At 30.7% G+C, this 14,918-nt stretch overlaps 1 protein-coding gene and 1 long non-coding RNA gene across 2 annotated transcripts; both read left to right on the forward strand.

Moving 5' to 3' along the window:
* The first annotated feature begins 291 nt into the window (after positions 1-291).
* On the forward strand, positions 292-1,457 carry LOC119689425. Its single transcript, XM_038104255.1, has 2 exons — positions 292-387; positions 452-1,457. The coding sequence occupies exon 2, from the start codon at positions 470-472 to the stop codon at positions 1,304-1,306; it is 837 nt and encodes a 278-aa protein (XP_037960183.1). The 5' UTR covers positions 292-387; positions 452-469; the 3' UTR covers positions 1,307-1,457.
* A 4,232-nt stretch (positions 1,458-5,689) lies between these two features.
* Positions 5,690-6,821, forward strand: LOC119662104. The gene is made up of 3 exons (XR_005250696.1): positions 5,690-5,825; positions 5,885-6,454; positions 6,557-6,821. It is a non-coding gene; the product is annotated as an uncharacterized LOC119662104 (long non-coding RNA).
* Positions 6,822-14,918: the final 8,097 nt, after the last annotated feature.

Below are 14,918 nucleotides of genomic sequence, written 5' to 3' on the forward strand. Positions count from 1 at the left end.
AAGTAACTTCTTTTTACCTCAGCTATCTTTTTACTACAGCCATAAGGCCACAGTAAAAATTGTATATACAGAAACCAAGAAGAAGGTCTTATCCGGTGGTGAAGGACACCCGGGTTTGTAGTCGCATTAATGATTTCATTATTTATTGTTAATTATTAAAAATAAATATATGTATTCTACTTATTATTTAGCTATAAATTCAAACCGATTTTTTAATAGAATTTATACTTATCGCAGTTAACTTAAAATAAAATAAAATAATTATATATATTTTTTTTATTTCGTATCAGTGTTTCAAATTTTATTGTAGAAAAAGTTCAAAATTTCAAAATTGGTTCAAAAATTATCGAAAGGCAGAATTTCGACTCATTTCAAAGGTTTCTGTTGGTACGTATCGAAATAAATTATTATTATTTTCTATATGTATGCTTACAACGACTTTTATTGTTAGTGTTCTATTTCTACAAAAATGTGTGTATGTCGGAAAGAGGTAAATGTCTCATTGTGGTCTGAGGAAGTTAAAGCTAACAATACAAATTACTTAGAGCGTCAAAAATTTCCGATTACTGTCTTAATTTATGTGTTTACTACAGTAATGCAAGGAAAGTCTTTACTAAACAATGGAAATTGCAAACAGGATGTTAGTACTACCGCTGTTGATAAATGTGGAACCGACAATAGTCCTAACTCAGTAGTTAAAAAGCCAAGATTACAACAGTTGTTAAACACAGGAAATGAGTACAAAGCAATGATGCCTTTGACCGCTGCATTTGAGAGACGTCAAAGAATCAATAATATTCTTAGACGCCTAATAGCACTGGTGGAAGAAATGGTGTCCCTTAATATGAGTTGTTCGGAAATAGAACTTATAAATCTATCAGTCACTGTAAACTCCAAAGAACTTGCAGGTCCTTCTCTACAGATCATAGAATCAAAACGATTGAACTCTTCACAGAAGCAAATTGTTAACACAAATGCTTGTCTTGATATTGCTCCATCTTGTTCATTACCATGGGAAAAGCCTGGTTCAAAAGAGCAAAACAAGAAGTCATCGTGTAAAACTAGTAATGAAGAGATAGCTAAAAGTTTTGATGATCTTGTATCTACCGAAGTTCCTTCGGAAAGCGTTGTAATCCTTAAGAAAATGGTAGAAAATCAACACAAAGATGTGTCAAAGGACAACCAATCAACCAAGGTAACTGTAGTGAGTGCACCAACCATGAAGCTAAAACCGTTGCAGCTACTTCATGATACCACAGATCAGCAGAAATCCAGTGACAAGGAAAACGATGACGACTGCATTTAAAATGAACAGTCATAAAAAATTACGTAAAAGCTGAATAAAAATTATTGGCAGGACTTTTGGCATAAAAATCACAGTCAATTCATTAATAGTAAAAAAAAATCGCAGCGACAAAACACACAAATAACAAATGAAACAATTGTTTAAATATATATCATCGTATTAAAATTAAATATTATTTAAATTAAATATAATTATAAACGATCGTAGAACATAGCGTACTCATAAAAAAACATAGTCAATAGTTTAGTCATTAGTACTGAAAAATTAATAGAAAAATCCTTAAGGCTAATGATCTGTGGGTTCACAATCCCACTTGCGAAAATACAAGTGTGACTGGATAGAACACAATCTCAGAAGACTGAACGGCAACATTTTTCTACGTAGCCCTCGACTTTTCTATTACCAAACACTGGTACCAAATAACCGATATATGCAGTCCCAGTTTTACACTACCAGCGTTTTTAAGAATATTGCTATATCGCCACTATTTAACACCGAAACCTACATAAAAACTAGTCTGAGTTAGATATATAAAAATTCTATAGTTAACGAAGCCATGTAATTGGAAGAGGCTCTATTATTTTTCAAAATATTGGATGAAATTAGATCATAGCAACCAGAATACTATCGATTCTCATTTTTGTCACTACAAATATAGATAAAATGTCTTGATATAAAATCTTTCTAACAGCTACAAATAATATGATATGATAAAGTCGTCAACACTTTATTTCGGTATTCTATATTTAATCTTTTTATTCCTTTTAAGTTTTAGCAAAAAATACAAAACTATTTTTCTTACCGAAGTCCTTACACTTTGCTATGTGCATTGAGACATTCTAAAGGTTTCATCTCTATTTGCACAAGAGTATGTGTACCATATACATATATTCTCACAAAATTGATATGAAAATATTATGTTTCTTTGCTGTTTCCAAAGATTTCTGTATATTTAAACTGACATTTCCTGTAAGACGAAAAAAGCAATCCAAAGCACTTAAACCCAAATGTCAATTTTGTTTCTTACCTTTGTGCCGTTTTGATGTCTCAATTGGAATTGGCAAAATTTGGAGACCAAAACAGATTCGTCACATGCTGCCAAATTCCAAATTCCATCAAACGTTAACACACAGATTCTGAAATATTAAAAAACTTTCTGGAACTCAACCTTCCGAAATAAACTCTTAGAAAGGATACGACACACAGTTACACACTAAAATACACAAAAACTTGCACGATTCTGATATTTTATGCAAGGATGTATGTGACGAAGTAAGCTATTAATTGAACGTAGACTAAGTTAAATCTATTTGAACACGAAGCCAATAACTTCTCACTTCATTCCCCTGGGTTGCAAATTATGTGACAAGCATTTGAAGAATATTTTCAACATAGATTTTCAACCAAAGTTTCTATTAATACATGTTTAATGATCATTAAATTGACTCAAATTGTATATTAATTAATTATGTGGTTGAGCATCAAGTGGTAGGAATATAAAATTGATTCTGTTAATTTGTTAGAAAAAATAGTTTTAAATTTTTTTAAACTGAGAATATTTGTTGGCAGTTTTTTAATGGAAACTTTATGGATATAATGGAATTGATTTCATTTGTGAATATAAATGTAAGTAAATAGTAAGGCCAACGATTTTGACAGTATATCAATGATGTCTAATTGTGATAAAAAAATTGCGCTGACTCTGAGCTTCAAATTTGACAGGACACAAGTTCGATTTTTGGTACTTGAAGCTTCAAGAAATTATTTACGAATAATTAAATACAAGAATTACTTCCAAGATTACTGATAATAGGTATTTGCTAATACTCTGTATGTACATCTGTATGGTCAGCTAAAAATTCAATTAACTAAAAATAATATAAAATTAATTTTTGCTGTTGTAGTTCACTGCTGTTCGGCAAACCACTTGATAAAAAAATATGAATTAATATTTTAAATTTCAAATAATTCAAGATCTGCAATTTGTTCAATAGTTACATCTGTGAAAACTGAGAAGACGTTAAACAATGGTATCATGGTTTGGTTCGATTCACTCATTGAAATTGCTAACGTTCTATTTAAATCAATCCAAGCCACATATTGAAGGATGATTTGCTTCCTTAAAAAGTGAAATCTCGCTTAGTATTAAAAATACTAAATTAATTTGAAGAACAGCATTGCACTCAAATTCGTCAAACAATGCTATTTAACTATCAACGCAAAATTAAATGCATGCCAACTGGAGACAAGACTTTGATCTAGGTATGTATTTGACCAAGTAACGGTTGACCAACCAAACGGTTATCGTACAAGAGTTGAGCCAAGACCGTTTGGTGACCCAAAGTCGAGAGATTAAAAAAATCAAGAGGTTAATATAGACGAGTATCGTTGTGTAATGCAGTATGAAGTGCTTCCGTAGGATCAAACTATTAACAAAAAATATTATTTGAAATTTACGTGAAGCTATTTGCAAAAATAAGTCAGACTGAAAGAGACACACAACATTAGGATGTGAAAGATTGGTTCCTCTTTAGATGTTTTGCTATTATTCAAATATAATGACTGTGCTATAGTGAATACAACAAATCCATTTTCCCAATAAAGTATACTTATAGGTCTACTACGAAATCTAGAAATTTATTATAACAAACCCAATTTGAAAAAACCAACCTGGCTATGGAAGTTTGGATCTTTAAATATTTGGCTTCAAGCTTATATTCCTTTTTGGTTTACTATAGTAACAATAAAAATCGCACGCCATCTAGCGGGAAATAACAGCTGCAATGAAAACTAAATGTTACTAAGCTCTCCAGGTGGTGTTTTGCGGGTTTTTAGTGCTGCCAGAATTTTTGTAGCCAAACGTCATTGTAGTCTAAAGTTACCAACATTCGGAACCGTTATATACGCAAAAGTAGACGTAGCTCCGAAACGTGTACTTTAACTTTACAATTAATAAATTCTGTCTATTAATTTATCAGAAATAAGAATTTGTGAGTTATGTTTCGTATTTTTAAAAAAATTTATGTAATTTTTGTTTTATAGAGTTTCTTATTGTGAATTACAAGGGAAGCAAAGTTGTGAGTTAATAAACATTGCGAATGAAAAGAAAAAGGTTGACTTTCAGTAAAAATAAGATTACGAATGTAAACAAAAAAAAAATTGATGAAATTTAAAGTTACATGGAACATCTTTGTGGAGGGTACTATGTAACGAGATATTTTATTATATTAAGACTATCGTATTTAACTTATTTTCGGATATACCATATCTCGCTTATGTGTAGAATCAGTGAAATTTGCTTTAAAAGTAATGCACGTACTTATTGTATTTGGGTCTGTTGATTCAACAAATGCTGCAAATTTTTCAACAGATATTGACAAATATATAGACAAAATAAAGCTCCTAAATTAAAAAAATGTCAATCTATAAACCATTTTTATTGTCTATATCTATTAACAATTTGGTTTTGTATCTTTTTCAACCTAGTCCCATGTTGTATAGAGTGTCATGAGCACGTCATAAGCAAAATTGTTGTTGTCTTCAATTCAAATTATAAAATTGAGAGTAAGGAAAAAAACAATATGACGGTTCAATATTGGTCAAGAGAGCGGAGACCATCTGTGCCTCGTCACTTAGGTGAAGCATTCAGTAATAAATGTATCTTTTGATAGCAAATAATTACCTTATCTGTGACAGTTCGTCATAGCGCAAAAGAACTAATTTTGAAGAGCCCATAACACTCTACATAACATGGCTCTTAGTAAACAATAGGAAGAATTAAAAAAAATACAGATAGTTAATACCATATACATGTGACATTTCTATTATTATTTATTGCGGTTTCGTTAACAAGTTGGTTTAAGATTGGCAGGTGATTGGCCTACCGCATCCAATTCTGGTGTTGGGGCTGCCAACTGTTGCCTCCAGACCGACAGAAAATATTGTGACAGTACTCCGCCGCCATCTCTTTTACAGACTCCTGTCTAAGCATACAACTCTATCCGCAACCTATGACCTCAAAATATCTAGTGGGTAGCCTGCGGGTAGGGGTTTTTTAAGGAAGTTTTTTAAGGAGGTATTTTATTTTAGGCCCACCACCCGATAACGGGAAAAGCATTCGCTATGCGTCACCCACGACGCGTCCACTAGGGGTTACAGTCTCCCCCGAGCGGTCCTATGCTCCTCCTAGAAGTTAAAGGATTAAATATGTATAATATATATACATGTGACAGGATAGCCAGATAGAAATACTTCATTATCAATACTTGATTAGAAACATGTATTAATATATTAATCAAGCAAACATTGATTATTTTTAAATATTTATAAAATGGTTATGATAAATTATGAAAAATTTGATGAACATAAAATAATTTGATCTTTTTTTCAAATAGTCTAAAAGTGTTTGTCGTCAAAACCTTTAATTGTGACTCATCTATTGTAATCAAAACCGTAAAAAGGATCGATTTTACTGAATCAGAAGTAACATATTAAAAATTTGTTTTTTTTCCAATTACTGGTAATAAACTGTTTATAATATCGTTTTTAAATAACACCCCTCATTATCTCTTTTGACAGATTCCACAGTTATTCACTATGCCTGCATTTATTAATATTTCGTTCAAACAACTACAGACTGCTATTTATATGGTTCCGTTTATATTAATTTTTGGCAGAATAGTCTACGTTGTGTGTAATTCTTTTGATTCGCAATATTGGCTTTTGTTCTGGTTAATTATCTTCAATATCGCAGCCTATTATTTGATGTGTTGGTCATTTGGACTTGAAATTAATGCAAGAAGACGTGAGAGGTTCCACATGGTGCTGTTGGAAATGATTGTACAGAGAGTTTTTCAAAGATCCCCTTTTACGGAAGATGACTTAGAAATTCTTGAAAGATATATATATCAACCAGAGGAAATGGAGGCAATATTACGTGAACTCGATAGACGCATCAATTATTCGAGCACTTCGAACGTTGAATTATGGCAGTTCGTGCAAACTGATGCACGTGTTAACATGTTCTGCAATGCGGTAAGAACTGCATATGCCCAAAGCCATAACCGTTAAACATTACCCAAGTCCTCAAGCTAAAAAAGAATTACACATAACCAAAATTTTTCGCTTCGAAATTCAAAAAAATTGGAGGTAATAAATTCAAACTATTTTAAAATGAATTATTACTCCTGCTATAAGAATATCATTTATCAAGTACACAAAATTTTTTATGTTTAATCTAATTTATTCTAGGTTTTTTTGGCGTATAACTTTTACTGGAATCCATGATGTTTATATGATGTTCATATGTTTGGCAATATTTAATGTATATTTAGATGAATAATAGTAACAGATACATTTTTGAGTTGCTGTTTGAAGTTCTATCATAGTGCCAAGCCGATAAATTTGCAGTATACGATCTACAGCTGCCAGACGATATCTGATGATATCGAATTTTAACAGTAGTTTTCTTAAGCACAAACAAAATGTATTAACTTTTATTCAATCCAATTACATTTAAAGATACAATAAATTTATAGTTTTAGTGAATTTTCTTGATGGTTTTATTTTCATTCTGATTTCTATATCGTTCAAGCATACTATATGACATACGATACTATAGTAGAAGACATCAATGTGAAATCCATAAATATTGAACACCGTGTTAAGAGAACTAGATTTAGATTGCTAAATCATTTGTTCTTAGGCCACATTCTGTCATGTTCCATGAGTGTCTATATAATATGAGCCTTTCGGTTTGTTATTTTATTTAAAAGCATTTTTTGAAAATTTATCCAGAACTGTTTTTGTGAATAAAAGTTTTTGAAAAATTTAATCAGGTAGACTAAATTAATAAATGTGTGAAAATGGTCGCCTAACAAATAAAACACAGGTTAATCAGTGAAAATAGTTTGTTTTTTCCCCAAAGTATGCTCCATGATGCTGATTACATTTTTGCATTCGATTAAATCAATTTTGGAAACAGTTTTGCCAAGCATAACATTTGAATGTTTGTGCGTAGAAAAACACTTGCCACGCATTGTTTTCTTAATGTTTGGGAACAAGAAGAGGTCATTGGGTCGTCGGAACTATAAGGCGGCCCATCACTTCAACTTTTTGAATACTCTACAACACTTTTGCTTAAGCTGATGTATGGAAGTTCGTATTGCCCTGGTGGGAGAATAAACTTCTTTCAACGGCAAACAAATGATTGTGTACCACTCAAAATTGATCGTTCTACGTTATTCCAATATTACAGTTACGGCATGACCGGTTTTGGATTTGTTTCATCTAATTTGAGTTACTTTGGGTATAGTTTTTCAGCATTACTTTGCATCAATCAACAAGTGCCTTTTTTTGAACAGTTGTCAAATTATGGTAAATCGGGAACAAATCATTTTGACTGCTAAATCTATATGTGAAATTTCATGTAAGCTGGTCGCACTAATACCCAAGGATACCTATATCTCCCGATTTGTAACACACCTATCCATCTCCACCATTTCTTGCACTATATAGACAAGACTACGCTCGAATTAATTGAATCAGCGTTTTACATTCGTTGGATATGGTGTTTCATTAGCAAATGTCAAACTAGGTTGATCGATGCATTCTTTTCTGGTAAATCCCCATGAAAAAATTCAATATTCAGTTCCATTCCTATGGAAACAACAATTTATGCTAGAAAACGTCAAACTTTTGAACAGAAATATCAAAACTCATTTCGCAACACTAAGTTTTGCTCAGGTGCAAGATTTAAAGGCAGCCTACATATAATGAAGCAGCTTTTCCAAAACAAATTTTGCTCTTCGTTACTTTTCAAATAATTTCGGGTAAAGTTTAGCACAAGTTTAGAGTTTTTTTCTTAGTCTAGTTCTGTAGTGAGAATAATAGCCAACATTGTTTATAATGAGTTATATGTCCAAGAAGTAAATGCCAGAATTTCGAACACAGATACCTACATGTTTATATAGCAGGATTTTCGTTGCTCAAAAAATTTGTTAACCAATATCTCTAGTTCTGGATAGAAAATTGTAAGTATAATTACTTACGACATATTTCTTACCATAAGTTATGAATCATGTCTGTGAGATTGAAAATTGATGCAAACATCAAGTCCAATTTTTACGAAAAATTTAATAGTTTAGAAAGATCTGGTAACGGATTTTATATTCTAAATAATTATCAAACTTGAACTGTGTTAACTTTCGAGAGATGTTGTGATCACATTTTTTAATGACCTGTCCTTAGAATAACATAGAAAGGTATGATAGTGGATTACCACCGGTAAAATTTCTCTTACTAATAGTCAAATGTAAAACTCTACTCTTTATAGGCTTTTCAGGTGCCAGAAATCACTGAAAAATTGTGCAAAATAAGACTTTTAATAAACTTCATATACACTGACAAAAAAAACCAATACGTTATAATTTATTTTATAAATATTTAATTCATTTATATATCAATTAAAAGCAAATCGCTTGAAAAAGAGCAAAATTATCACAATTTATATTCTGACGTATGTCCTGCGCTATGTTCAAAATACTCAGTTATAAATGTCAGAATGTCCACCTGTTCGGCGTAAATTTAAATCTATCCACAAAAAAACAACGTACCAAAATTATAAGGAATTTGACAATTGTGATTTGACTCTCTGTATAACACATCTCTTGGTCATGACCAAAAAGAGCGTAAGAATGCCGTCTCCATTCTATATATGACGTTTTGTACAATATGATCACTAGACGTCCATATTTTCTTTTAAACTCAAATTTTTCTTTATGTAAATCGACCGAAATAAACTTAACTTACCTTATAACAGAGCAAAAATCACAAGAATCCTTTGTTATTTTATCTAAAAAGAAAAGAAATAATAAGAATTATTAATTTACTTAATTTCTGCAGTTTAACAGTTTTTCATGATCGTCATTACAGAACGGAGGTCTTCCGCCTCTGGCGTCTGTGTGTGTAAGTTTTCTTACTTAACCCTTTAAGTAAGATCTGATTAAATCTGATTGAATTTAAATTGCTTGTTAGTTATCTAATAACTAGTTACTTTATGTTTGTTTTATTTATTTGAGGTATTACCTTAAATAATAAAACTAATTTTAAAAAAAAATTTAATATCATTAATACAGTTGTAACTGTTCCAAGGAAATTTCAAATATAAATTTTGTATTGCATAGTTTACGGCAAGATTTTTAAATAACAATTAATATTTTATTCAATAATTCACTACATTACAATTTAAAAATAAATTTTACTCATATATTCATTATATGCTTTCAATATCATTAAAATCGTTAATACAGTGGTAACTGTTCCGAAAAACTTTGAAATATAAATTGTGTGTTGCATAATTAACGGCAAGATTTTTAAATGAAAATTTATAATTTTTTTTTTAATAATTAATTACATTTCAATTTCAAATTAAATTTTATTCATATATTCATTACAGACTTTCAATATCATTAAAATTATTAATACAGTGGTAGTTGTGTCAAGGAAATTTCAAATATAAATTTTTTGTTGCATACTTCACGGCAACAGTTTTACGTGAAAACTAATATTTTTTTTATAACTTATGAAAATATTCAAGCATAATTTTTTTGCTTCTATAATTACATTTTAATTATTAAAAAGACAATCTATTTAGTATTAATAATTATTTACTATTATTTACTATTTTATTATTTCATTATTTTACTAATATTTTGTTAATTCTGCTTTGTTTTGAAGGTCTTGGGCGTATTGCTTCCTGCTTCACTGATTTTAAAATTTGGTTAATTGGGATATACAAATCAAAAATTTCGATAAAATAAATAATTTAACATATTTCATGGGTGTTGTTGTTGTTTTTTCTGGAGACACAAGTGTTTACGGTTGTTTAAAATGTTTTGTATAATTAGCGTTTTGGCAGATATTTTGGCCAAACTAAAAATTGTTATTAACAATTTTCCACTCATGCATGAAATAGCTGAGAGAAAATTACAGCAATTTTCTCTAAACTATTGCGAAATATGAATTTTTAGATACATACGATATTTAAATTCATATGCATATATGTATACATATATGTTTATATTTATGTAATAGCAAATATATGGCAAGTATGTTTTGTGTGAACCCAGCCAGGCTTGCCAGGCTTGCAAGTGTAGCAAATGACACAACCACACATAATTCGTAGATATACCAGGATATTTACATGGCAGCGTGAGTACAGGAGAGAAACACCAATATTCACACGATGTGGGTATTCTCGTTAGTGGATGGGTGTGGATGCCGATATGAGTAACGATATTTTTCATGGAAACATAAAACAATTTAGACAATTTATTTATATTTTGTGTTCTTGAATTCGATTTCAGTTATGCAAATATAAGAGGTTCTATTTACACTTTATATGATGCTGCATATCAATCACTTCCGGTAAGATTAATGTTTATTTGTTTAAAAATAAATAATTTTTTTTCCATTTTTAATTAAATAAATGCAAAAAAATAAACGATTCGTAAAAAAATTATTTTTTTTATATATGATATATTGAATTAAAATATGAATTAATTATGACTTTCTGCTTAATTGAGTAGCAATGACTTTACAATGCATATGAAGCATTTGGCGGGTGGAAAGATTTAACTAATTGTTGTCAAATTACTATACGTAAAACTCTGCATCAAAACTCGTTATCATGTTTCGGTTTGATGCTGCACTCCTCTCCCCTTTCGTACATTATTAGGTCCGGTTAAAATTCCTACAACTTGATCACACTGTATACATTTTTCCTTTAATTGCCACTTCAAATACATTTTTCGCTAGATCACTTCAGCATCACTTCTTACGAAATGATTAAACCAATGAAACCACAGTATGTTATTTCGCTAAATCATACCAAAATCGTGCTAAGATTCGTAATTCTCGTGATTCTCATAGAAGAATAAAGATCTTACAAAAAACTTCTCTCTCGAAAACTCCCAGTGCAGCGCCATCATTCTGTGATAACATGGATATTATGAACGCGCTTAAGAAGACTGAAAATTTAGCATAAAATTTTTGTTTGGAATATTTTTAAAACTGCTTTTAATATGAGTTATTTTATGTCCATATCTGTACTTCTTTAAGGATTTTTAACTACGTTTTAAACAAAAATTTTTTTTCGACTGAAACTGTATCTGTTTTCTTATAGAACTTGCTCAGGTTTTTGTTTAAGACACGTACTTAAGATGTATGCAAATATTTTGTACCATACTATTGCTCTACCCATACTCTACCACTAGATGGTATTTATATTATTAAGTGCCGCAGACAATTAGTTCATTAGTTCCGCCCTATTGTTATCCTGATATGAGGCATTATTATAATTATTTAAACTTCCTATTGTCTAACCATCTTCTTCATATAGATAAACTATGTCATAATGTAGTTATTAGTAATGGCAATAGCAACATTTCAAAGATCACAAACAATAAATAATTAGCCCATATCCAGGCCATCTTAAACAAGGAAGTGGTGAAGTTCACCTTACATTTCCCAGCTGTTTATAGAAGGAAATGTAAAATTTGAGTTACTTACATCAGTAATAACATGATAAAATCAAAGCATTCACTTGCCTCTCCCGTATTATATTCTTAAGATAATACTAGATAACTAGTCTAGTTAGCAAAAATCAACATTTTATTAAATACTGTGTGGTATATTAACATGTAAGAGTAACTACTTAAACTTGTGTATTCTTTGTCCATACAAAGACTTATATTTAAATGATGCACAGCTAGGAAGCGTAGCGTATACACAACTTATGGTAAAAGGAAACAAGATGTCATTTACCAAACCGCACTATATTTACAAATATTAACTATCCTCGGTATATGCCCACAGTTACTACTGCTACTGCCACGAAAACTGGTGGCGTTGTGGTGTCAACCGATATTTAGCCTTGACCAGCTATTAATTTTACTTTATAGTTTCCATATATCATAAAATCTTTATACAAACATTTTTAGTCAAAAAATCCTACAAATAAAATTACAATGAATCGACATAAATTTTAAGCATAAGTTTGTTCCTGATGCAGTTCTTTTTTGTGTTAACATATTTTGCACTTTAAATATCCTGATTTTACTAAAAACTAGATAAGCTCTATAAAAATCTGTAAACATTTGCTTTACAGTACGGCACAGTGTAAAAGGTAGGCCAGTGTCGGAAACTGCAAAACTGATGACGCTATAATATACATATTGGATAATTGGACAAATGGTTTATGAAGAGACGAAAAATTACCAAATGGATTTATATTCGTTTTCTTATATTTCAGTGCATTCTTCTTATATTGCAATATAGTAGTGGATATTATTTTTAATATATTATATAAACCGTAACATATATAAAAATGGGAAACACATCCATATATAACGAAACTTTTAACTATTTTTATTAAAATTAACTATAAAATCAACTACATTACTCTCGCACATTCTCTGTTATCAAATAATCTCCTCATTCTTATGATACCATATTTGATTACAATAGATACAAGAGGTTAACTAAACAGAATCAGACTTGAAGATTCATAAAAACTACTTCTAAAAAAAATCATGGACAACATAAGACACATTAGACATAAGACACTGAAAATTGTCACATGTGTTTATTGCCTAAAGTTATAGCTATTGCACTACCATCTAAACATATAGAAAAAGTAACAATTTTCGGCTGCTCTTGTACTAGAGCACTTCGACTTATGGAATTCAACTTTCCATTTCAACTTTCAGAATGTTCTTCGGTGAACAATCCTGACAGTCTTCTCTTTCAACATTTAAAAAAGTAAATTTATAATAGCAGATTCATATATAATAAAATAATACTGATATCTCAGATTGCTGTTTAATTGGGATGTTGAAATGCAGTAAGGTTGTGGAGCAGTAAGACAGTGTGACCAAACTATTATTTTCCTGTTAATAATTCCTGTTAATAAGCCAATGCAATTTCTGGAATTTTAATTCTTCTTCTTCACTCTCGATTTTCTTAGTTATTGTCAGTCTTCTGTTGTATAAGATGAATGTCAAGATATTTCACATCAGTTGATTGAGTATAATTATACTCTTCAATATCATTCAAGGACTTGTGTCCTTGCGCAGCGTTAAAGTGACTTTTTTTAAAGTTTCTTCTCATTTTATTAACTTTAATGCGCCATTTCGCAAGACATTTTTCCAAAAGACTTAAATGAGGTAAGAGGTTCCGGGATGCACTTTTGTAGTCATTGTGTGCATTGAGAACTGTAGGGTCATCCCTGATTTGAGTATAAAGGAATATCAGTTGTATAAATTTAGTAAAGAAACGGCCCGAGTACGCTTTCTTGAGGAACGGCAGCCTTTATATCAATTTTTATTAATATGTAGTAAAGAAATTGAATTGTATTCAAATTGTTATTTTTTAATGACTATATATGAAAAAATTAGCTTATGCATTTTGTCAGGAAAGAATTGACTTAAATTTTACATCAGGGGATCATACCACACTTTCTCAAAACATTGAGCCACATTTAAGTATACAGCGGAGCAGTACATTTTGTCATGAAACACAGAAAATATTTCTTTGATAATTCTGTGAACTTATTCAATAGTCCAATGTCCTATTCTACAGCCAAATTAATGATTAGCTATATCTTCATAATTTTTAACAAAACATATGCCTAAAAGTTTTCTATAGAGAAACAGAAAACTTATAGATCTACATAATGTTGACAAAGAAAAGTCCTTTCCTGGCTTCGGAATTATTTTTAATGGGGAAATTTTTCATTGCTTTGAATAATAATCGAGGGAAAGGTTTCGTTAAAGACTAAAGATGCCAACCGTCACTTCTACATGGATGTGTAGCGTTTAGCAAAACCTCTAACACTACCATTCGCCAGCTAGAAATTGGATAAAGCCAGGCTCTGAGAAGACTTTTCAAGGTACCATGCTACATTTGGACGAATGACATACTCAGGGACCTCAAAATTGATCCGATCAAAAAATACATAAGGATAGAGTCCTGAAATTATTAACGAAAACTTACAGGCTAACCAACACCGCGTTATCAAATCTCAGAATGAATACAGGCATCTCGGGGAGGAATGCAGATCTGAGGTCAATTATTGCTTAGTCTGATGAAGTGATAAACAATAATCCACTCAAGGCGCAGAGAGGGGTTATGAAGAAACCTCGCAGTTAATAGAGAGTAAAAGTGTTCGAGTGTACTGACTCAACTAGCCTCAACATAATAATAATAATCAAAATGTACAATAATACAGAAGTATTTCTGTAGAATAATACAGAAGAAATTTTGATATTAATCGGTTTTATAATTAGTATTGCTTAAAATCCTAAACGTTTTTAGTTAACTCTTGAACTTCGAATAGTATTAAAAATAAAGAATAATATGCCATTTTGCAACAAAACAAAAAAAAATTGCAGAGGTATTAATGGGATTTATGGAAAAGGCCTTACTGACTTCACGTTATTTAACTCAAATCCTTTTGGTTCAGCAAAGTTCTCTCATCTACCTTTGTTATTAGTTCTGAGGCATAAATCCTTTCGCTCTTTGAAGTTTCACCAATTGCCAAACTAAAAGTGAA

The sequence above is a fragment of the Teleopsis dalmanni genome, chromosome X (genome assembly GCF_002237135.1).
Source record: "Teleopsis dalmanni isolate 2A chromosome X, ASM223713v2, whole genome shotgun sequence".
In the NCBI taxonomy this organism is placed as follows: domain Eukaryota; kingdom Metazoa; phylum Arthropoda; class Insecta; order Diptera; family Diopsidae; genus Teleopsis; species Teleopsis dalmanni.